The 24,422-nt window shown below is 40.0% G+C and overlaps 1 protein-coding gene across 3 annotated transcripts in view; it reads left to right on the plus strand.

Annotated features, from left to right (window-relative positions):
* The first annotated feature begins 9,167 nt into the window (after positions 1-9,167).
* Positions 9,168-24,422, plus strand: part of CHD9 (chromodomain helicase DNA binding protein 9) — a 77,967-nt gene continuing 62,712 nt past the window's right edge. For 2 of the 3 annotated variants that reach the window (XM_063410433.1, XM_063410432.1), the window contains exon 1: positions 15,470-17,298. In XM_063410433.1, the coding sequence (XP_063266503.1) occupies positions 15,862-17,298 (1,437 nt within the window). In that variant the 5' untranslated portion in view covers positions 15,470-15,861. Of the gene's footprint in view, positions 9,218-10,052; positions 10,139-15,469; positions 17,299-24,422 lie in introns of those variants that run through there. The other variant, XM_063410431.1, reaches the window with a different exon arrangement.

The raw sequence follows: 24,422 nt of genomic DNA on the forward strand, positions 1-24,422 counted from the left end.
CACTTCATCTTAATGTGCTCGAAAAAATAAGTAAAAGAAAAGGCTTACAGTTAACTTTGCTGGAATGTATGCATCCTATTAGCATGTTCAAGAAATGTATTCTAAAGCTGCTTGACACAGTGTACTTGAGGCTGCACTCGTTCTGCCTGGCATCCACCTTTGCCTTTACCAGGCGAGAATTCTCCTTGCTGTCCCTGCAAGCCCTTGGCTTTCATTGGAAGACCTGATGATGCCACGGCTGGGTCAGACGAGCTGAGGCGCCAGCCCACGGGCTCTGCATGGAGAGAGGAGGGGAGGGAGAGCCTCGGCTAACGAGCACCATTCGCAGTGCCGGTGTCAAAGGCGCCCCCGTGATTTCCCACAGCGAAGGCGGCATTCCCGCTGCTGGGCGCGCTCCTCCGGAGGCACTGCCGGGGCGCCCACAGCGGCTGCGTAAGCGCCTCGCGAAAACGCGCCGGAGCACCAAGTTTCCCTTTCCCAGGGAAAATCCCCGCTCGCCCGCCCCCCGGGGCCTGCCCCGCATCCCGGCCCGGCCTGCGCCGGAGCCTCCGGAGTAACCGCGCCCGGGATTGGCTTCTCCCGGCGCAGGGGCCATATTGGATGTGCCCAGCCCGCCGCACGCACCGCTCCATCGGCTGCGCGCCGCCCGCCCCCGCCCCGCCCGGGCCGCCCCTCCCGCGGGGGCTGCGGCGGGAGGGCGAAGGTGTCTCCAGAAGGAAATTCGCACGCTCCCGGGTCCCCTCTCCGCCCTCCGCCCGTCCCCGCCCCGCGCACGCCCCTTCCCGCGGCCCGTCCCCGCTCCGCCCGCCTCTTCCTCCCCTCACGCCGCTCCCTCCCGAGCCGAGCCGCCGTGTCAGCGCGCGGCGGCGGCCCCCGCGCGGGCGGCCAATCAGCGCGGGGGTGACAAATATGCAAATGCGCCCCCCCGCCCGTCCCCGCGGGTTCTCTGGGGCCGCTGGGGTCGCGGCGCGGAGCGAGTGAAACTTGGCCCCCCCTGCTCCCCCCGGCGCGGGGCCCCTCCCGCGCAGCGCCCGCGGGGAGGAGCGGGGAGAGGCGCGGGGACAGCGCCGAGCGCCGCCCGCACCGCCCGCCGGCCTGCGACACCGCACGGTGAGTGCCGCCCTCGCCCGCCGGCTCCCGGGGGGGGACACGGGGGGAATCCCCGCGGGGGGGAGGGGAAGCCGCCGCGCCCGCCCGCGGCCGCCCCGGCGCGGAGCTGTCACAGGCGTGGGGCATCGCCGCCTCCTGCCGGGCAGCGGCGGCGGCTCCGTAATGGCGAACCGGGCGGTGAGTACGTGCGGAGGGACGGGCAGGCCGCGCTCCAGGTGCCGGAGACACCGGGCGGCCCCGCCGGCCCTGCCCGCCCCTGCTGCCGGCGGGCTCGGCGCGGCGCGGCCTGCTCGGCACCCGGGCTCTCCCCGCCGCCGCCCCCGCCCGCTTCCGCCCCTCGCCGACACCGCCGGGGCTCCGCGCCGGCCCCTCGCACCTCGCCGGCGGAGGTGGGAGGAGGAAGGGGGGCGGCGGCGAGGCGAGGCTTTTCCCGGGGGCGGCGCGGGTGGAGCGGGCAGGATGGAGGCGGCGGGGGCACCCAGGGATGCGGTCCCCGCCACCCGCGGCCCCGCCACGGCGTGCAGGGGTGGCCGGGGGTGGGGGCGAAGTTTGAGGGGAGGAATTGGGCCTTCCCGGGGTCGCGGGTGGGGGAGAGCCTGAACGTCCTGCCCTCCTACAGGTAAGAAGATGGCAGGGCGAAGGGAAGAGGGCTGGTCTCCTTAGGGAAGTCAGAGGAAAAGGCTGCATGTCTCTCTCCCCCGTCGAGGAGGTGGCAGTGGGAGAAAAGGGTTGGGTGGAGGAAGAGGGGGTGGGCGAGAATGTCCCCGGCCACCTTGTGTCGTTTAGGAAGGGAGTGCGAGGCAGGGGAGGGATGCAGAGCCTCCCAGGCAGAACAGTGGGCATGGCAGACCTGGCTTCTCACCACACAAGAGAATAGAGGTGGGTAGAGGGAGGAATTAAAAATAATTTCCCAGGGCAAGCGAAGTAGTAAGAAAAAGAGCTGAGTTTGGCAGCCCACTGGCTTGGATTGACCACAGTGGGATCCGTGGGAGCAGGGCAAAGGAAGGTGACAGGGGAGGGTTGACACTGGGTGAGGTGTGTCTGGGAGAGATGGAGATGGGCATGCAGTCTGCTGTCCTTCTGGGCTGCAGGATTTCTGGGGTGAGGAGAGCTGATGGTGCATGGCCACTTTCCCACTGCATGGGTGGAGACTTCAAAGGGGATTTGGCTGTCAAAGTGCAGGGTTAGAATTTATAGACTGGCGTTTTACAGGTAGGGGCTGCAAGCTGACCTCCTCTGGGCATGACAAGGAGAGGATTTCAAGGCCAGCTCGGTATTGTTGGTAGATGGCACTGGGTGGATAAGTGGCATGCATCTTTATTCTAGTGAAGTGGAGAAATGATCACATTTCCCACTGAGGCTTAACACGCTGAAAGGTTAAAACCTCTTCATTCCTTCTTTACACACAATTTTTTTGTGAACAGGGATAAAAGCCAGGTGGAAAGGATTCTGAATTCTCTCTTCGACTGGATAGCTTTGTCAACAAGGTTGATGCACACATTTTCAGTTTGTAGTAAATGGTTTGCTCTCCTCACTGTTGTATCGTAAGTGCCTTGACTTTTTAGTAGCTGAGAACTTCCTTCAGTTCATGAAACCCATTTAACTTCATCAGTGTGAGAAAATACAGCTCAGTCTCCCTTCCTTATGTAGAAGAGAGCTGAACCCCACAGTGTTACAATCCGTGCTCATGGGGGACTAAGTAACAATATGTGTGACAGGATAGGATTTCTAATTCTCTTGTGTATTTTTTGAGACTTTAAGAAGTAGCCTTAAAAAGTAACCCTCCTCTCTCAGGAGAACCAGGCTCCTCCTGAGAGCTCACTGCAACTGTTTTTAAACCCTGATCATTCCACACCATCAAGTTCCCAGTTGGCAGATGTGAGGTAAAAATAATTATTTCACCTTGTTTTACATGTAATCATTTGTGTGCAGTTACACACATGTTTTTAATTCAAAGCAGAATATTAATAGTCAGTCATTTTTGAGCAAAATCAGCATTTTTATCCTGTGTCTGAAGTTTAATTTGTTGTTGCACAGATCAACTTTTTTGTTAGTTTCACAAGGTAAATATTTAAAAATCGATAATTATTCCTATCTTAGACTTTGTGAACTGTTAAAGAAAGAGTAGAGATAAATTGTTTTTGGGCTTACTAGTTTCTACACAGCCTCAATACCTTATACCTGTAACTAATAATGACTTTTCCATTCTTCCCGCATCTGTCATGAGTCTTCCAAAGTGCCATGGATTTCAATGCCCAGATTGTGTAAACCAAAGAGCAAGATTTAATATGCATGTTTTTGAATGTTAACCAATTCAGGGATCAGTGTGCCAGGCCCTTTGCGCATAACTCACAAGCACATGGGAGAGTTGGTGGGAAGCAAGGTAGGATGTGAACTTCAGGTATCAACAGCTCTGTGGTTAAGGGCCATTGTGGACTCCAACCTTAAAGTTAAATGTGAAAGAGTTTTGTTTTCTTTTTTTCTTCCCTGTTAGTAAGCTTCATAATTTACTTTGCATTTATAAAATGACAAAGGTAGGCACCTATGTAATTACAGTGCATCTGTGCTGGTTTACCTTGTGCTAACTTGCTTATTTGTATTTAACCAAACTGTTCTATTTATACAACTTTATGCAGCTTTTCATGGTGAAGTTGTTCTAAGTCATGCCACTCAGAGTAAAGCTATCATTTTTACTGTAAAAGAAGTGGAATCTGGAGTTTTAGAGTTCTTCAGAATTTTGAGGAGTCCCAGCACTTCTCATTTCACGTGAGCTGCTCATGCTGAATGCTCCTGAAGATTAGTCCAAGAATTCAGTTATGCAAAAATGTTGATGAAGGCAGAGTGTGATTTTTAAAAAGTATTCCTAGTGGTGTTATTTAAAAGGTGTATGACATGAGGCACTACTGAGAGACTATAGAGACCCTAAACCAGACAATTTTCATTTGTTTCCTTTTATGAGTGAGGTAAGTTAATGAGGCAGGCAGATTAAACCCAAAAGATTGACATGCTGCTTTAAAATTGCCTTTTTTTGAAACCTATGAAGTATGCAGATGCACATTTGCTCTCACTTGGTTTATAGGGTTAGTTTTAAGGTGTTTTTTTAATGTCTCTTACAATAAAAGTATTCCTTATATTTATGGTATATGTATCCTTCAGACGCTTCAGAAGTACAGGTAAGCTGGACAGTCACATATTTTATGGGTTCAGATTCCTTACAATGCCTCTTGTTTCTTCTCTATGAGATTTGTAGAAAGAAGTGCCCAAATACCTGCATCATATTTCTTTGATAATTTTCACACAGTTTAGGATGGAGTCAAATGGCATATCCTATTCATCACTGAATTGCAGTATTCTCTTTCTTTCCACCATTATATGTGAACTGAATTCTCAGAAATGCTTGGTACTTGTGTTTATAAAGCATCCAGCTGAAACATACTGAAGCTGGCAGCCCATCACACCCAGATTCTTTGCTAACCCTACTTTTGTCAAGACTTTATATTCTTCCACTGACCTGTCTAGAGTTGTCCTTTTAATGGTCTTAGCTCTATCAAAGGATGGAGCTGTGAGCTTAATGAAGACTTTGAAATCTCACACTTACTTGGGCTCCCATTCTATTTCCCACTGCTCTTCCTGGAGTCAGAAGTGGGGCCTCAGGAATGTGGGGCATCCGGGTACACGGCAGTGGATGATGGAGAAACCAGCTGTTCATTTAGTCAAACCTTCAAGAACTGATAGTTTGCATTATTATATTGTTAAAGTATTCGCTTGTTCGTTCAGCAAAAGAAATTGTCATTCTAAGAAGTGATTATTTTGCTGATGGAATAGTAACTGAAAAATATTTGCAGCTTTTGCTTTGGCTGAAGGAGCAGCAAGATTCCCGTATTTAATCTGACCAGTTCATGAAAGTGAGAGTGAGCTGAACACACAACTTTCTTATTTACAATAGTGCAGGGAGGAGAGATCATTTTTAAGCAGTATTTTTTTCTAGAAGTATTACAAGAAAAAAGTATAATGTGGTTTACAATGACTATGTTTTTGAGTAACTGCAGTGTTGAAAACCCACAGAAGAACAATTCTAAATATTTTTTAACAGGGTGGATATTGAAGATTTATCAACTTCAGAAACATGAGGACCTTAAGAGTACTTTCAAAATGTGCATGTAATAGAATTCAGACATATACTCTGCTACCTCTTAGAGTGAGCTTTAGTGATCAAGTAAAAGGTTACTTTTGGATCACCTTAGATCCCAAGTTCTACTTTCAGGGCTGACTTTACATAACATGCACTTTCTAAGCTGCAAGAAAAATGTTACAAGATAGAAAAGCATTTTTTAAAAAGCCAGAATTCAGCAGAAATTCATTGGTAAGATATGGCATCTGTCTGTTGAAATATTCAACTTCATTCATACAGGTTATCCAGGCACCGCCAAATAATAATGTCTCGAGGCCGGCAGTGTACATGCATCTTTCTCTTTGTAAGTTGTATATTTTTGTTTTAATCTGAAGTCAACAGTTAGAATTTGCAGAAAGATGGAAAAATATTCCCATCCTTTTTCTGAAGACAAATAGTAATTTTGACTTTGTTCTTTATCTGAGTCATATTAGAAAATGTAACTCTGGTTACCAAATTGTTTCCATCTGCAGTGTTTTCTTGGGCACTTTTCCTTGTGCTGTGTGAGCAGTATTAAAAGGTTTGTTTGCTCTTTTATGCTGGTCACTAAAATTCAGGAATTCCTCCAAAATCTGTTCTGTAAATGGCTTTTGAAGAGAAATGGTTTTATTACATTTGATACTCAATACCCCAGTGAAGAAACTTTTACGCTTCAGAAAGACTTCATTTGTGTAATGTCATGAAAGTCTGCCCATCTGATATTCCATATGTTATCGGAAATCTGAGAATTCAATACAATATATTTGTGTTTTCAATTACCCTGTAGTAAAGCTACTGTAGTTGTGGCTTCCACCTACATGAATAACAGTGTTAGGTAAGACAGTGGGCTTGAGTCCATATAATATGATGTTGCTGGTTTCAGCACGTAGTTCTTCAAGGTATTTCTTTGCTGTTTTTCAGAAACTAAACCTAAATTTAGCTTCAGAGACAGGTATTATGAATTCATAAATACTCCTGACAGAGATGAGTATTATCCCATTTCACTGGCAAAGTTTTTTTAGAAGTCCGTTTTGACAGTCAGACACTTGTGACAGAGTATTAATATCACAGTAAAAGTTGTCTGGAGTCTGTCTGTTGCAGGTGAATTCAGGAACCATGAGGCAAGATGAGAAAGGATGTTTTGCTTGAGTTATTAGTTGCAATTGATTTCCTAATTTAAGAACAGTACACTGAACAAATTGTGAACTCAGAGTGTCTTGCCTAACATATGCCTGGGAGGAACTCTTTTAAGAAACTTTCAGATTAAATCTCCTTAGAAATACTTTAAAAAAACCCCCTCAAAAACCAAAACAATGGAAAACTTGTCCAGAGCCTCCCTCTGCATGGGGCAGGCCTGTGACACAGATGAAACTCCTTACACCAGCAAATGCAGTGTGGAGTGGGATGTCTGAACCTGTTTTGTTCAGTAAAGTACTGGCATATCCTAATCTGGCAGTGTCAAGACTTGAAATTGTGCTCTTTTTTTCCCAATGCAGATTTCTGTCAGTGTCAAGCCTTCTCAGCTGTCTGTACTCATCAGTCAGGATCCAAAGGCATCTGTAAAACAGGCACAATCCTTTGCATTGTTCTAGTTGGTACTTCCAGGTTATAAACTTGGATTAGTTCACAAAGATGCTTATCAGAACATGAGAATTATTGGAGGATACTGTATTATCAGATTGTGAATTGAAAGAGGGCTGTGCTCTGAGGTCTTCTGCCTCTGATGTTTTGTAATGAAATCTTGGTTTAGGCCACATGTGAAAATAAAAAGGTTTTTTTCTGATTTTTAATGCAAATGTTTCTCTAAATCTTAAAATGGCCTAAGTGTTCCTGAGGAAAAATACCAGAATTCAGAAACATATTTTGTAGGTTTAACTTAAGGTATAATGCTGAAATTTATGACAAAACAATAGGAAGCCTGTAATGTTTGAATCTGAAATCTCAGCAGCACCAGAGGATTTTCTTTTTAAACTGACAAGAAAGTTTGTAACTCTTTCTAGTGATCTGAAGTAAACTGAAAACTATAAATAATTACACTGAGTATGTTACTCTCTTTTAACAACTCAACTTCCAAAAGAGACATTTGTATTTTGTACAGATACACTAAAAAGAAAAAAAGTTGGGTGCAGTGGTATTTAAAGGACAAAACATGGGAAGTTTTTGTTATTGGTATTAGAAAAAGAAGGAAGTGACTGAAGTCCCGAAATTCATGAAAATGTCCACAGGTACACTTCAGAGAAACAAAATTGCAATGTTTTAGGAGCAGTATACTGGTTATTAATGTGGATTCCTTCAATAGTCTGGTGGCCAAACACATTAACTTCTTAACAGCTATTTTCACTAAAATAAACTGACTTAGGGATAAACTTTGTTCTTTGCAACAAGGTATTCCAAACTCCCGGTATCTCTCTAGATTCCTATCAATAGCAGCAGATTAACATGTTGTCATTCTCTGTATTATTATTGTCCCTTTATTGAAATTAACATCCACAAGATATAAATTACAAAATAGAAGGTATACGTACACTTCTGGCATTTTAATGCAAAGTCTAATGGGTTTGCTAAACAAACGAGAGGAAGGGTTAAAACTAAACTGGGAGACTATGCTGAAGCAGCAGATGCACACCTACATGTTTTGTTCTGCAGGTGTGTTTGAGGGCAATAACCTTTGGCAGAAAGGTGAAGAAGGTAGTTGAAAATAATAATATCTTCAGCTGATGCTGTTAGATTTTCTAAAGGTATTTGCCAGAGATAAAATAGCACATAAGAGATAAAGGCACATAAGAATATTGTGCAAAACTAAAGCATTTTATTAAAATTTTTATGATGTTTTAAAAAATAGAAATTTGGGTAGCTATTCTTAACTAATTGAAATGAGTAGTTTGTTTCCTGTTAGAAAATGCATCTAAATATCTGTGCTTTAGTGTCCAAAATAAGAATCACAGAGTCACAGGATGGGTCAGGTTGGAAGGGACCACAGTGGGGCACCTGGTCCAGCCTCCCTGCTGCAGGAATGACCCCCAGCACAGGGCACAGGGCTGTGTCCTGCCAGTTCTGAATGTCCCCAGGGAGGGAGACTCCACAGCCTCTGGGTGCTCTGCTCAGTGCCGGGCACTGCACAGCAGAGAGGTCCCTGCTCATGGCCAGCTGGAACTTCCTGGGCATCAGCTCCTGCCCCTGCCTCTTGTCCCAGTGCTGGGCACACCCAGCAGGGCCTGGTCCATCCTCTGACACCTCCTGCAGATATTTAGAGAAATAGCCAAAATACTGTTGTTCACTTATTTTTTTTTTATTTTATTTTTTTAGTAAGAGTAGTGCTTCAGAAATTCATCAAGAAACCCAAGGAAAATGTGTGCACTTAGGGAGATGTATATTTTCAGTATCTTATGAAGATGTTATATTAGTTGGACTGTGAAAGATATTTTTTAGAACTTTGTAATATAGTTCAGTATGGATCAAGGCATGCTTAAAACAAATGTAGTTCTGGTTCTGTTTAATAAAGTGTAACTTGTATTGTTTATCAGTTAATTTTACCAATTCAAGATTTAAAAGCAAGCATTAACACTTCCTCCCAAAGAAAGGATCTTTACAGAATAATTTACCATATCACACTTATAGATACATACATATGTATATATGTGTATTTAAAAGTTCACATGCAATATATCTTATGTTAGAATCTGTGGAAATACACCCCATTTTGAAGCTTATAAAAGCTCTGTGTTCCTTTTGTGTGGATTTCTCTTTGGTACTCAATATAGCCATTAGTATTCTGCTGTCAGAAGTATTTTTTATATTTCACATTTACAGTACTGTATTGCAGACTTGGTGAATGTATATCTAGTTACATATGGGATTTTTTTCTTCCTTTCAATGTAGGATTCTTCAAACCTTTAAGTATTCCAAAATTGTCTCTGTATTGGAATCTGTTCAAGCAAGTGGACACTGTTCTAAAGAGTAAGAAACATCGGTTTTTTCTGTTTATTTTGAGGATTCAAGAACAATCCAGGATACACAGCTGTTTTAGATAGCCAAGAACTTAGGGTAGCATTTAGCTGTATTTAGGAAGAGAGGAATCTTTGTATTGGGATTGGAGGATGTTTGTTGCCTTGGACTCAATAACTATTTTTGAAATGGAAAAAGACACTGATGTAGAATATTGGATCATATACAAACTTTCTGTCTTTCAATGTTAGAGGGTAGTTTTGTGTGCTCTGAGGCTTTTACACCTAGAACCTCCCCATGCACATTTTCCCTTATACTTTGTAATGTTTTGTAGCCTCTTTCAGCTTAAAAGAGAACCTCTTGAAATTGAGCTTCTCTACCTACAGGCAAGGCAAGGAACAGGATCAAACTGTCACGCAGGTATTCTCTCCCCGAAAGGCAGTGTCAGTTCCCACTGAAGCCCACTGTCAGTGTGGAGCAGCTCACTGCTGGTAAAAGACACGTACAGGGCTTCTCAGACTGACAGGTTCAAAACCTCCAAACTTCTTTATGCTATTGTTGGTTTTGAGTACTTACATCCTGCCTTAAAGTTAGCATAAACCTTTTGGTGTTGTGGCACAAACTACCCTTCATCCGAAGGGCTTTGTAGACTTGCGTTATTTTTAGCAGTCCTACAAAATAACATTTACCAGACACTTACAAAATCATAGCTACTAGTGATTGTGTATTAATTCTGGTGTTCTTGTTTGATGGTATCTAGTGAGCTTTTCAGTTTCAGGTATTGCATTTGAATTTACACACCTGAAGTTGGTTATTGTGTGACTTGTTTAACATGCTTCATTTTCAGGTCTCTGATGATGAGGTATCCATCTGGATTTAAAACACACCTCTGAGTTTAATTCTTCATTAAAGAGATGTGTTCTATATTCATGGGTAAGAATATTTTTTATTTTGACTCGGGTTATTTTCTTAATCATCTTGTGATATAATTTAATTTAGAAGATTTCAGCAACTCATTTTTGTCTTAAAGGTTTATCAGGAACTTTTATGGTATAGGGTTCATTAGGTGCCTGTGCTAGCTCTTAATTTTAACCCAAGCTAATTACTAAACTTTGGAATTCATATATCTAAATATTAATGCTCTAATTAAATCACTAACTCTTAGTATTACAGACAGAGAAACACTGGTATATAGGTAAAGAATTTATAAACTGTTCTGTGATTTGAGAGTCATTTTTTGATATGTATATAGCTCTGTGGGCTTCAATTGTGCATTTTGCCATACATATTGTGAATTTGGAGTTTTGGAAAGAAAGTGATTCCAACTTGGAATGCAACCAAAGCAAAGGGTCTGAATTTTGTGCCATCAAAACAAACAACACTTCTTCTCAATAACATCAACCTTACTTAGTCTGAAGAAACTTTGTGGTATTATACACACCTGCACTTCAAAACAATAGGAAAGGAAAACAACCACAAAAGACTATAGAAAATATGATTTTTTTCGAAAAGCTACTGGTATTTTTAATTTTTTGTAGGTCTCTGAAGAAAACAGCTAAGTTTACTTCATGCATTACAGAATTTGTTGTTATTATCTCTCCATATATAAGTATATACTTATTATATTACATATATTAAGTACAGCTTACTGAAATATTTTGAGGCTTCATAAATTCACCTTGAGTTAAAAATTAATGTTAGCATGGATCTCTTAATGAAGTACAGTAAGTAGCTTAAGCATTGGTATGGGGCTTTTTGATACCATGTTGGTGTATGCAGAGTTCTGTGAAATTATTCTGTGACTTTATCTTTGGGCTGGTTTTGCTCTATTCAGCCCAAGCAAAGCTGTTCTCATTCAGGAATTGTCTTCACTGTCCCATTCACAGTGAAGGCAGACATGGTTGAGAATGGTAGAAATTTGCCTTCAGTTGCATTGGAAGATGGATTTTCTTCCCAAGTAAAAAGTTGTTTGTATTGCTGGCTGACTTGAAATTCGATGAACAACCTTTAAAAATAGATAGTTACTGATATAGCCTTTTTTTTCTTATTTACGTTTGTTATATTTATTTCCCAGAGGCTACTTGCACGAAAGGAGAAGAGGTGGAGGAAGGGTTTGTGCATGTCTGGGGAGCAGGGGAAGGGAAGCAGTTACCTGGGGTGTTTGGTTAAGCAGGGTCAGGGTAGGTATGGGAACAGACTGCTGGGATCAGTCTCACAAGCACTCACAAGCCAGGGTGCTCCAGTTCTGTGCTCTTACTTGGAGCTGGAACTGTAGCCATGGACTGGAACTCAGTTCTGGGAACGTACTTTAAGCCCATATGTTTCAAATCTTCATAATCTTCGAATTAAAATTGAAGATACTTGAGTGATCTTTTGACTATTTAGCATGATGTCTTTAAACTCTGTAGCAGAAAGAGAATTCTAAACAAAACCCGTATGTTGAGGGTATGATTGTACTAATGGGATGGCTCATTACTCAAAAATAATTAGAAATGCATACCAATGAAAAGTAATTTTAATCTAAAATAATGCCTATGTATATATACAATTGGATGTATGGCTTTTTATTTGGGCTCCCCAATCAGGCTACCCAACCAAGTTTTATCCAAATTTTAGTGATAACAATAAGAAAATGCATCTTTTCAATCCACATTTAGCTATAGATACCGATACCATGGCACTCTAGTACAAACAGTCCTTTCTGTTAGAGAATAAAAGAGTTTATATCTACTAAATGTTCTATTTTATTCTTCTATATTACTGGGATTTTGAGGAAATGATGTCCCTCTGTGCCTTTTAAATTTAACATGTACATTGATCTTTAAATCTATGATAGAATATCATTTATATTGGCGTATCAGCAGGAACTAACTTCTGTGTTATTTAATTAACTCAGCTTTTTGAACTTGGCCAAAGCTTTGGTTAAAATCTGACAAGTAATGATAGTGTAATTGTCTTTTAATATTAGGAAGGGGATGTCTCATTTCTAAATAGTGTGCAGAAGTGATCCATTTTCTGAGTGTCTGTGTTTTACCATGCACCTCTTTTGATGCAGTATTCCAGCTGCTAATAGATGGACAAATCACAGCAAGCCACAAAGCTGTCATGCTGTTGCATGTTACATAGAATTTAGCAAATACAGTGATTTTTTCAGTCTCTAGCAGACCTCTTGTTTGTTATGCCTGGTTGCATTGCTTCCCTAAAAAATCCCCAAAACTAAATGCTTTGCAAGCATATAATGTGAAACTCTTCCTTAACTATGACTCTCTGTGTCCTTTTCCCATAGTCTGGATTTCTGTTATGTCATGCTTTTATGACATGTTTTAATTCCTTATGGTTGCTAACTTGTCCCTAGCTTTTCTCTGAGACCGCTTCTGCTATTTTTCTGATAGCCATGGTTTCAACTTCTTTTGAGAAAAATGTCCACCAAAGTCACTGATTTCTCTTATCTTTGGTACTGTCACACATCAGTCATGTGGATCAGTGCTACCTCGTGTATCAAAGTCTGAAAGTGTGGGTTTCATGCTTAAGCTCCACCTGATTTATTTGCTTTTAACTAGAGTAGCTTGTTTTCTGTTGTCACTCCAGCAAAAATAGTCAAAGATGCCATGAAATAAATACAGAATGAAATTTAACACATCAGAATTTATTATATTCCTTTTACTGCTACCCCCACTTCATGTTTTCAGAGTGAAATTTGATATCTTATGTTTTTGTATGAGTTCAGTTTTTTTGATGTATTTGTATTTTGATCTGTAAAACAGATCTTGTTTTCCTTTTCTTCTGGTATAAGACAGACATGAAGTTTCCTTGAAGACTATGGGTAAAAGTATTGATCTGGTCAAAACCCCAAATCTCTTTGCAACAGACTTGTGTTCAGGCTATCTATAGTAGTATTCTTTCCAGGAGAGGTTTGGGTGGTTGGTTGGTGCGATTATTTTGGGGGCAGGTTTTGTTGCTACACAATCTCCACTTTACATAGAAGCTTTCTTCATAATAAATTAATTTTGATCTAAATTAGCTGGGAGAGGTTTCTCGTGTATCTAGCCTTCAGATTTCTCAGTTTGGAAATCCATCTGTGCTATCCAGCTTGCTTGGATCCTTTAAGAGAAGCTGACATCTTCAGGTTATATTTCCTATTTATACCTGCTAAGATTTATTTGTGTTATACAACCTCTTCATTTTAGAAGGAGCATTCGTATTATTTGTTCATGATTTCCTCTTGTTTTCCTTACACTGAAAGGAAGTAGGAAAAACAAAGATGGAAAGTGTTTTTTGGTTTTTGAGCCAAGAACTAAATTTCTGTGAGGCCAGCTCTGAGTGTGCTGCAGCAATTCCAGCTGTTCTGCAAGCTTTTCTCCATTTCCTTGCTGTAAAGGGACACTGTCAGTAGAACACGAAGAGATTGTCTGGTGTATGTAACTTCTAATACAGGGTTCTTTTAGTAGTTCTAGGCTTCTATAGTTAAGAGCATGTATACTAGTTAATGATTATACATCCTTGGTATCTATATTGCTAAAGATGGAAGAAATATCTCTTTTTTCCCCCTCTGTTTTTTCCTGTTAGCAGAAATTGATCAGACTCAGTATGTAAACTTATTGATACAGGCTTCAAATTTGAGATTTTTATCAGTAGTCCTTCATAGCCCAGAACACAACATTTTACCCATGGCTACCATAATTTCCATCTTATCTTTCCTCAGGTGGGGTTTCTTGAATTACATTTGTTCTGTGTCTGTGACTTTCTTTTCCTTGTACTTAATTTGACTTGGTTTTCTTCTTAGAGAAGCTAAAGAGAGCTATAATAGCTCTCTCTTGACTTATCTTTTCTGTTGAGATAAACTAGGATGAGTTATCACTATATTAACAATGTTATAAACCGTGCCAGACCTTCTACCTGGATCCTGCTGTTTGTTTGTCATCTATTGGAAGGTGTTCCTTACTGGATAGTCATCATTATGTTGCTTTTAATCATAAGTAGGCAACTTAATCAGTGTTAGAAGACAATGAGGTCTAATTGATGTTAATGCTTTCTTTATCTTGGGACTTTAGGAGATCCCAAGTTTAGGCAGTAACTTGCACATGTATAATCTGGGATCCACAGCAGCTTTGCTGTGCTGAGCTGTCATCTCCCTAGGCTTCTGTCACTTCTTTTTTATCATGCTTGTTCTCCTCCTCACTGACACTCACACCAATCCATACCTGATCGGTGTCTCTCAGGATGGCACAGGGTCCATCTGTCCTTTCTCCATACACACAAGAAGTCTCATCTACTCAAACCCTAAAGGAGGTTTGTGAATTTAAGTCCGGCTTTATTCTGACTATGGTCACATCACCCTCAGTGGCCTAGGACTATATGCAGAATGGGTTTTCATCAGCTTGCCAAGAAGTACTTTGGGATTAATAGGTTCAGCATGAACCTTTTCCATCAGAGAATATTTCAGATTTACTGGGTGTTCATTTCTGGAAGGATGCTATACTCATTTTATTCTTAGGAAAATTCATTAATGAGGAATTGCAATTGAAGGTGAGCTTTAATAGGAGGGTCAGGAATTAAAAGTTGTGGCTGGTTTTTTTCCCCTTTTTTTAAAAATTTGATTACTCATATGTATTGACAGGATAAAGGAATGATTATTCCATGAAGGTGCTCATTTAAAGTGACTGCTTCCCTATTCTACTGGGAAGGTACATTATCACAGACACACATTTTCAGTCATTTCCCATTCTGTTTGATTACACTATAGATGTGGGAGTTTTTAGGCTAAAGTTAAATTAACCATGCTTTTCAACTCTCCTTAAATCCCTCACTGCAAATCAATTGGTGATCATTCAGTGATACTATGAATAAATAGTTTTAAATGTTTCAAAACTAGGTGTGCAAACTCCTTTGAACCAAAGCTTGCTGTTTTTGTATTTTCTTTGTATCACTATAGTAATTCTTGTCTTTCCTTTTAAGAAGAGTGTTACGTCTGAAGTCCAATAAAATAGTTTCTCAGGGACTTCCATAATGCAACTTAAATAGAAGAAACACAGTATCCCAGTTTTTCCTAATGAAATTAAGCTTTGACTTAAATGTAGTTTATAACCTTTCAAGTTTCTTTGTTTAAACATACAGAATTATTACCTACATCTTGTGTAGTACATGATTTCTTTGCTAGAAACAAATTCTAATACTGGAGCACTAAAACCCACTTCTAGTGCAATTTGGTGGTTTTAATGAATATGACCAAGGAGAATCTAAAACTGTGCTTTGAGTGAGTAAAACAATTGAAACCATTACATTTAAAACATATTTTATAAGGGACGAAAATTACAAACCCTGCACAGGGCATCGGATAGGCAAAAACAACTTACTTGATTAGTGGTTTAGCTAAAGTTAAGAACAAAGTATCAGATACCCTTAAAAGTGTTGGGAAGGGGAAGGAAGGATGAGGAGAGTAATTAAATTTTTCCTTCTTTTTTTTTTTTTTCCCCTCACTCTTCTCCCTCAGGATGCTTTAACACCTGAAGACAAATTTTCCATCAGAAGCACTAATGGCTGTTGGCATGCCTTGGATAAGGTGGTGACCGCTGGATGTCATTTGTTTCTGTTCACTGCAGAGAGACAAAATTGACTCCATTTGGAGTTGAGAGCAAAAGCAGAACAGACCTCTCAAGATGACTGATCCTATGATGGATTTTTTTGATGATGCCAATCTTTTTAGTGAGACCTTAGAAGGTTTGTCAGACGATGCCTTTGTTCAACCTGGACCTGTTTCACTTGTTGATGAATTGAATTTGGGTGCAGAATTTGAACCTTTGCACATAGACTCACTGAACCATGTGCAAGATGCTCAAAATCAACAAAAGATGAGTGAGTTTGATCAGCTGAATCAGTATGATTCACTGAAGCTTCACTCAGTAAATCAGTCTTTTAATAGCTCAGCTGACAATGTCTTATCACCACACTCTCAATTCAATTGTTCACCAGTTCATCCGCAGAACCAGTCCAATGGGATGTTTCCAGATGTGGCTGATGGTAGTCCTATGTGGGGTCATCAAACTGCCACAACTGTTTCGAATCAAAATGGGTCCCCATTTCACCAAGGACATTCTCAGTCTATGCAGCAAAACAAAAGCTTTGTAGCACACCATGACTTTGCCTTATTTCAGGCTAATGAACCACAGCATCAGTGTGCCTCGCTACGGCCGCAGCAGAGCAGGAACAACACGGGGCAGGATGCTCTGAGTCAGCCAAAAGACTTCATGGAAGTTAACGTGTCTACTTCCCTCAGAGTCAGTGTTAACCACCCACCTTCAGTCTCTAATCCATCGACTTCACAGCAGCCTCTGTCTGTTCAACAGTTTTCTCAAACTGCAAGTGCTTCAATACATTTTTGTGGGAATCAAGAAGGAAATTTTGATGGACAGTCCCCAACTATTACTCCATGTTCTGTCAGTAATAGTCAACAATTTTCATCTCCGTATTCCTACTCTAATAACCACATTTCTCCTACCAGCCTTCTTCAGCCTACAGCAGCTCTTTCTACTAGCCAGCAGACCCACTCTATCTCTGACTTCACTGGAAGCGATGCCTTTACATCTCAAACAGGGACCAAGCAAGAAACAACCGAGCACATGTTGAATCCTAACACACCTTTGAATTCAAGTACTTTTCAAATGTTGCATTCTGCGCATCCTCAGGGCAACTTTAGTAGTTCGAAACTCTCTCCTGTGAATATTAATTTTTCAGCTTCCACTAGTTCTGCTTCTCAGATAAGCCATTTCACTGACCCTATTGAAAGCAACGGTTTTACATCTTTAGATGACAACTTACTTAATCAAGTGGAGACTCACAGTGAACCATTCACAGGACTTGACCCGGATGACCTCCTGCAGGAAGACCTTCTGCCACAGTTTGATGACTCTGCGTTTGTTCAGGATAGCACAAGCCATGTTTTAGAGCATGACCTAGAACACCACATAAGCCCACAGCAAGTGACGCCGTCATCGGAACTCGTCCGGCCACCGTCCCAAACTCAGACCCACGCTTGGCATTCGTCAGTGTCCAATCAGCACCCGCAGGGCAGAAGTCGTGCGGCCTTACAAGGACAGGTACGTGTGCATTTGGGGACTGGGGGTTTGAACTGTCTGGTTTGGTTGATTGGGCAAAGTGAATAATAGTGACTGGTGCTTGAGTCAAAGCATGATAACTGAAGTCTCTGAGCTGTTATTTGACCCTGAAGAAATCTAGTTTAGGAGGAGAAAAACCCTGACCAGTTGATGCAGACACTGCTTTCTCCTGTTGTTTTCCTGTCACAGCAGAAAGCAGAACTACATCACCTTATTCAGATAAAATGGTGTTGCTCCTTCTGCTGCTTGTATTTCTGAAGTACAGCAGAGAAAATTTACTGGTTTATGATTTTGGTGTGAATATAATGGCTTATTGTCTTGAAAAGTACTTCCAAGAAACATGTTTTTAAGACCTTTGGTAAGGTTTGTGTGGCTGATTTCCTGCAAGAATTGCAGTGGTTATGTTGTTGGTCTGTCCTTTGCTTTGTGTCTTCGTGCTCATGCTCATTGCCTAAAAATACACACTTATTATTCTTGGTTTTGATGTGATCAATAATAATAGAACACGTATAAAAAACTGTGTATATGCTGGATTTTGTTACTTTTGGCTAAACCAAAAAGCGCAGCAGTTGTTTTAGTATAACATGCACATCTACTGCAAGTATTCAAGTCCTCTCTCAGGAGGACAAGATGACATGAAAATTGTTTTCTAATTTTCAATCTGTGCATTTCAAAACGGAAGCAACTCTTGACATCAAACATACACATTTAAAGCAGACAGCTTCAAAAAGGTTTTAGTAACTGTTGCTTCTGTATTCTTGCTAATATTTTCTCTGCCTGAGAATACAGAATGCTGTCTTTCTGGCAAAGGAGAAAAATATAGGGAAGGCAAGGACCTTAACTACTGACTTTTGCTTCTACTTTGTTTGTAGGATACAGGCCTGTGAAGGAGACAATGTAGCATTTTTCTTTTCCCCCACTGTTAATTTTAGATCATTAGCGTAGAGATAAGGGCCTAACACGCCTAATCTTTGGTCTTGGTTCAGTAGATTGCTTCTCCATTACAACTTCTGCTTATGTTTATGGAGCATGTAATTGTCAATTCTTACCAGTGAAACTTTTTCTGTGAATTGTGGTGTGATGTTAATGGAACACGGATATCCAGCAGTGCGGTTGAGATGAGCTTGATTAACTGAATGATGCAGTTGATGCAATCTGTTGGTTTTGATAAACATTTCCTTTCTTTCCCCTTCCCTGCCTAAAAAAAACCAAAAGAGGGTGCACCCAAGCAGCCACTAAAGTGATCCTGAGCGTGTGTGTGCAGTGCCCCATTCCCTGCCAGGCAGCAGCACCAGGGCTTGGAACAGGGGGCTGGAGGCTCTCGGGTTATTGGCTCTTGCTCTGAGCATACTTGGGGTGCTGGGTGAAGAGGAAATGGATTCCAGGAAAGGTGGAGGTGGTGAGAAACACAGGCATTAGCATAATTTTTGAGGAGCATGTGGGATATAAGCAAGGCAATGAAAAGCAAGTCTAATAACAATTTCTGGTGCTGTGACGTTTGTATTTTATTTGTCAGAACCTTTTCAGACTTGCTTCGATCTCACTGACAGCAGTTTTAGCACTGTGCTTTGTAACAAGGAATAGAGGGAAAGTTCTGAGATCTGTGGACAGCCTTTAAAGTTTAGGGGTTTGGTTTTGTTTTTATCGCGGTGTGAAAACAAAGCAACTTCGCAGTATTTAAAATTTTAATGTTTTTCCTCTTCAAAATGAAACAGCCAGCAACCAGATAGTTATAAAACTGCTTGGTTTGGTTTTTATTATTTTGGAGTGTGCAATAAATTGTATAAATTGGATTCTGACCTTGAGTTTATCTGGTCAGACAGATGTTCAATGTTTCCTTCAGCAACTGGTTGTGAACTGGTAGCTGTCAAACTGTTGAGGAATGTACAGATGGGGGACTGACAGAAGCCAACAATGCAGAAGCCTCTTTAAACCAGTGGAGTGTGGAGTATGAATAGTATGGCAATTACTGAAGTGTTTCAGATCTGTCTTTTGACTGACTACAATTCTAAGAGGGGCTTGAGTTGTAATTCTCACTTCTATTCTTTGATCTGTTTTTAGAATTTCAAGTTCAAGGTGAGTTGGTTCTGTCAGAGTTTTTTACAAATGAGTGCAGTTTAACCAGGGAGGAAAAGGGTAGAAGGAGTAAGGAATTTTGATCTTCCTGAAACTGGTTGTCTTAAGGTATGAGTCAGTTGGGAAGGAATTTTGACAAGTTTCATATGTTATAGTTAAGGTGAGCTTTTCATTTTTTAACAAGACAGTGTTTCATACTGGCTTTAGTACATATTGAAGAAACAATTACTAGTGAATTTAGGGGTTTTTTTCAACAGTTTCAGTTTGATAATGGTTGATGTTTTCTCAGAAAAAATAACTTTATTTTATGAAATAGTTAGTGAACTGTGGTTGTCTGATATTGGGTCTGTTCTAATACCTAAAGATCTTTAACTGTAGTTAGAGTGGAGTTATTTAAATTAAGGAAGAACATTAAATACTTGTTTCAGTATTTGAGAGCAAGCATACTCATAACATTTTTACTTGTATGGTTATTCTTTTGATAGAAATTAATTTAAAAATTAATACAATCTGTTTGGTGTAATAATGCTGCAGAATTAAAAAGACTGTCTTATGGTGCTAATATGCTTTCTGCGGTAATTAGATCAGAATTGTAAATAAATTGCACCCTTAATTTTACATCATGCATTTTTCATCAGAGTTAGTTTGAGAACAGAAAGTAAAGTGAAAGAAATGCTGAAGACTCCTGTAGCCTTAGCTTTGACTAATACAAGACTTCTGATCCTTTAACTCCACTTAAAACTGGTTTGAGTTTGCTAAGGCTAAATAATCTATTCGCTTTTCAGAAGGATAAAAAAAGGCTTCAACATTGTTTTACATCTTTAGAACAAAAAGGAAGTTGAAAAGATAATGTGAAGTATAAACTGTTGGAAAAATAATGTGAAGTATAAACTTTTGGAAAGATAATCTTAAATATAAACTGTCCTTAGAGAAGATTACAGCTGTCTCACTGTGTATGTTATTTTGTAAGAAGCGTTCTAATGTCTTCTGGCTGCACACATGAAAGCAGAGGAATTGAGATTAAAAATAATGTGAAAATGAAAAATATACTGGTGAAAAATAGTATTTCATTAATAATATGAACTGCTGTAGGATGAGATGGTAAGTCTTAGTTCTTAAATCACGTAATTATTTTTTTCCTTTTTGTGACTAAAAGTTTGGCGTCTAACCTGACAATTCAGTGTGTTCATGAATTTGTGTGAAAACTGACTTGAAACATGCAAGTGTTTTTATGCCTGCAAGCCTGAGCTGTCCTACCACTTCTTTTATAGAAACAGATGACACTAATTTTTTTGAAAGGATTTGTCTCGCCCTTGTCCAAAGTTTGGCAAAGTCTGAACCTCGTAGATGATTGCTTGGGTGGTGTTGTATATATCAGAGTGCCATAACCTCATATATGAACTTATCATCAGAGAGAGAATTAACTCTCACCAGATCCAAGCCCAGATTTATGTGCTGCTGAGATGTCCTGAATTGTCACAGGCTGTTCATGTCTGACTGTGGTATCAGATGGCACTTTTATAACAATTGTAAATTCATTGTAGACATGTATCCCTTGGATTACTCCACTTGTAAAACTCTTATCCTGCTCCTGGTTGCTGTTCTACTTGTATATATAATTGTGGACTGTGAATTTCTTGTGAGAGAAACACGTAGTAAGCAGTGATGTGCTTTCTTGGCTAACTGCGAGATCTAAGACCAGAAAGCTACTTTATATATAACAGTTATGGAAGATGGATCAAAGTAAAGGGGACAGGATTTGTGTGTATATATACATATATATGTATACACTATATTGTGTAGATATAGTGTAGTATTAGAATGTATTTCTTATATTCTGTATCGTTTAATTTTAAGTAAGCCTGGAAAAAAGATCATTTTAAATTAAGGAATTGATCATATTATATAGAACTTCTCTGTAGAAGAGACTGGTGATTTTGCATAGTAAGTTTATAGGTTATGGCTCCTAAATGTTGGTAAAATACAAGATTTTAAAATTATGGTACTGCTATATGCATGTGACTTGGGAAGCAGTGCAATATTCAGTGAGACTGAGCATAACAAAATACACATCTCAAAATCTGTCCTACTTTGCATCAGCTCACATCTTTGCAGAAAGTCAAAAGTTGGACTTAGTGATTTTGGGAGTCTTTTCCAGCTGTAATGATTCTATGATTAGAAATCTAGACATCTGTTCCAGTAAGCATTTGGGTTCATTACAAATCATACCTTGTAATTTTGCCATGTAAAAAACCTTCATACCCCTAACATGGATTATTTCCTAAAGTTGAATTATGTTGGTATACTCCCATTAAGCAAATCCACTGTATTTACATTGTTCCTTTAATTAGGGTCAACTCTATGGGTGACATCATATTAACAAATGTAAATCTTTATATGAAGTTTTTTAAGCATTTCCACAAGTTGTATGCACTGGATTTAGTTTTCTGTGCCTTGAGACCATTTTTTACCTTTCTCATAGGAACTTCAATCCTGTATCACAGTGAGGCAGCAGAATTCCCAGCACCTATTGAGTTTATCATATATGCTGAAGTAATGAAAACAAACTCTCCCCTGACCACCTTTGTGCAATATCGTGCAGGTTTTCTGCTTTATTTCTGTGAGTTGAGCAAGACCTGCACAAGCAGGTGGGAGTGAATATGGCAAAGCTGTGTCAAATGCCCAGAGTTAATGAAAAGAGCAGAGCAGCATCTCTGAGCCTAAGTAGTGCAGTTCCTGGAATGAAGTTCTAAATTATAGCTGTATATAATACAATGTTTTCATTATTAATCTATGGCTTTTTGCCAATAACATATTAATCATTAAAAGAGCAATGTTTTGATAGCTTTATTTATAATTGAATGTGTATGAAGCACTTGCTTTTGTATATATTATATATGTTTTATATAAATCTTTTATACTTTTTATTTTTTTAAATTGCAAATTGCATAGGCTGGGGAAAGAAAGTACATGTTTGTGAGATAAATTTGTAACACATTTACTGATGAGTGTAATTTTTATTGTCACTATTTTCATATTCCCTGTTTTGGCTTTCAGAATAAAACTGTAGTAAGGGAAAGACAAAAATTACTGGGCTTTTCAGAACACTGAAAATGTGCCAGAGTATCTGTTTTACAGTTTTAAATGCTTTACAAGTTTCTCAGTTATTTCTGTTGGGTAGAATTAATTTTTTTTTCACAATTTTTTGGATCTTTTTGCTGTCACAAATGCTCTTCTTAAACCTTTCCTGAGAAGGTCTCTCTTAACCTTCATCACTTGTCAAATAATTAGGCTGTCCAATTCTTTGTGTATGTTTCCTCTTTAAAATTAAACACTTGCTGTTTTAATGATTGCCATAATATAATAATATATTTTTTCTTGACATAATTGCACACTCATTAAATTACTATAATTGTCTTTGAAATGTGCCAAAAGAGAAGCCTTTTTGTAAAAAGTAGTTAACAGATGGCAGGCATAGGAATAAGGCTTCTGGTTGGGTCAAATTGCAGGAGTAAAATAGCAAGGTGAGACTAGTTGATAAAAATAAGTTTAATTGATATTATTTTTTTAATGGTAATGCAGGGTAAGTGTGGTTGAATAATATAAATAACTGTTTGGAAATAGGTGTCTTGTTAACACTAAAAAACTATAAAGCAATTCATTAATGTGAGAGTACAGATAAAATTGGGCAATCTTAGTGTGTGGAAGAAGTGGTACCTAATTACAGAGAAAAGAGAAAAACAAAATCCATGCTAAATTGTCTTTTAAAGGACAGCAACCCATTCTACAGGCTGTTAAAGCTGTAGTTCAATATATGCCCAAACTATAATAAATTATTGGGAAAAAAACCGTTTAAGAAAAAAGCTCCTATTCTTTCATTTTGTCTTGTGTTAGTGCAGTGTTTGGGCTATGAACTGAACTGGGAAACTCCTTCAGAGAAACCTTGCACTTTTGTCAAGGGTGTTTTTCCAGAAGTTCCTGCTTTGTTCTCTCGGTTGCACATCGTGTTCCATAGACACAGTGGAGGGAAGCCTGTCAGGGCACACAAATACCTGAGGCTGTCAGGAGCATGGGCCAGGCTCATCCAGCTGTGCCCAGAGACAGGACAGGGGGCACAAACTGGAACACAGGAGCTTCCATCTAAACGTGAGGAAAAACTGCTTTACTGTGAGGCACAGAGCTCCGTAAGGGGCTGCCCAGAGAGGTTCTGGTTCTCCTGCTGCTCAGGAACTGTCTGCACACCATCCTTTGCAGCCTGGCCTGGGGGGCTGAACTGCTTGATCTCCAGAGGTCCAACCTCAGCCATTCTGTGATTCTGTGAGAGAGGAAGGAGTGGGAAACAATATTTTCTGCAGTACAAGCAAAATAATTCTGTGTGGGCCTGCAGCCTTAAATACAAAGAGTGCAAGTGGGACTCTCCAGGGGCACCACTAACCTGCTTTAACTAACACTGTTTACATACACTCTGCATTTTGAGGGGCTTCAAACATGCATTGCCTGTAAAACTTCCACAGCAGCATTTTATCTTTCTATTTTGTAGAAAATCAACACTTTATGAGGTGTTAGTGAAGTGTTATTACTGAAAAAGCAGCAGAACTTGTAAAGATGTTAACCAGTAGTGTGGTTTTGAAGCTAGAGAATCTGATACATTTGGAACTCATGTGGCTTTTGCCCAGATGTCTGTGTGTTTTGTGCACTCAGGTTTTGCAGTTTCTTTTAGCTATTGTGTTATTTCTAAATATATAGATAGATCAAAATAATTTTCAACACTGTCTTCCAAACAGCCTCCTGCATCTGGAGAGGTATTGTTTTCTTTGTTTATTATCAGTTTAAAAAATTGCTCAATTTCCTGGTTACAGATTTCTAAGAGAGTGTTTATCATCAGGTGTTGAGTGGATTGAATTTGGGAACTCTTAAGGCTAATAAATATAAATTAGTGGGTTTCTTAGGATGATGAGACTGAGAATTCTAATGCTGATTTCAGTAAGCATGATAAATGATGCTAGGAATGTAGCTTTAGGCTAGAAAAG

This window comes from Prinia subflava, chromosome 13, assembly GCF_021018805.1.
Source record: "Prinia subflava isolate CZ2003 ecotype Zambia chromosome 13, Cam_Psub_1.2, whole genome shotgun sequence".
Taxonomy (NCBI): domain Eukaryota; kingdom Metazoa; phylum Chordata; class Aves; order Passeriformes; family Cisticolidae; genus Prinia; species Prinia subflava.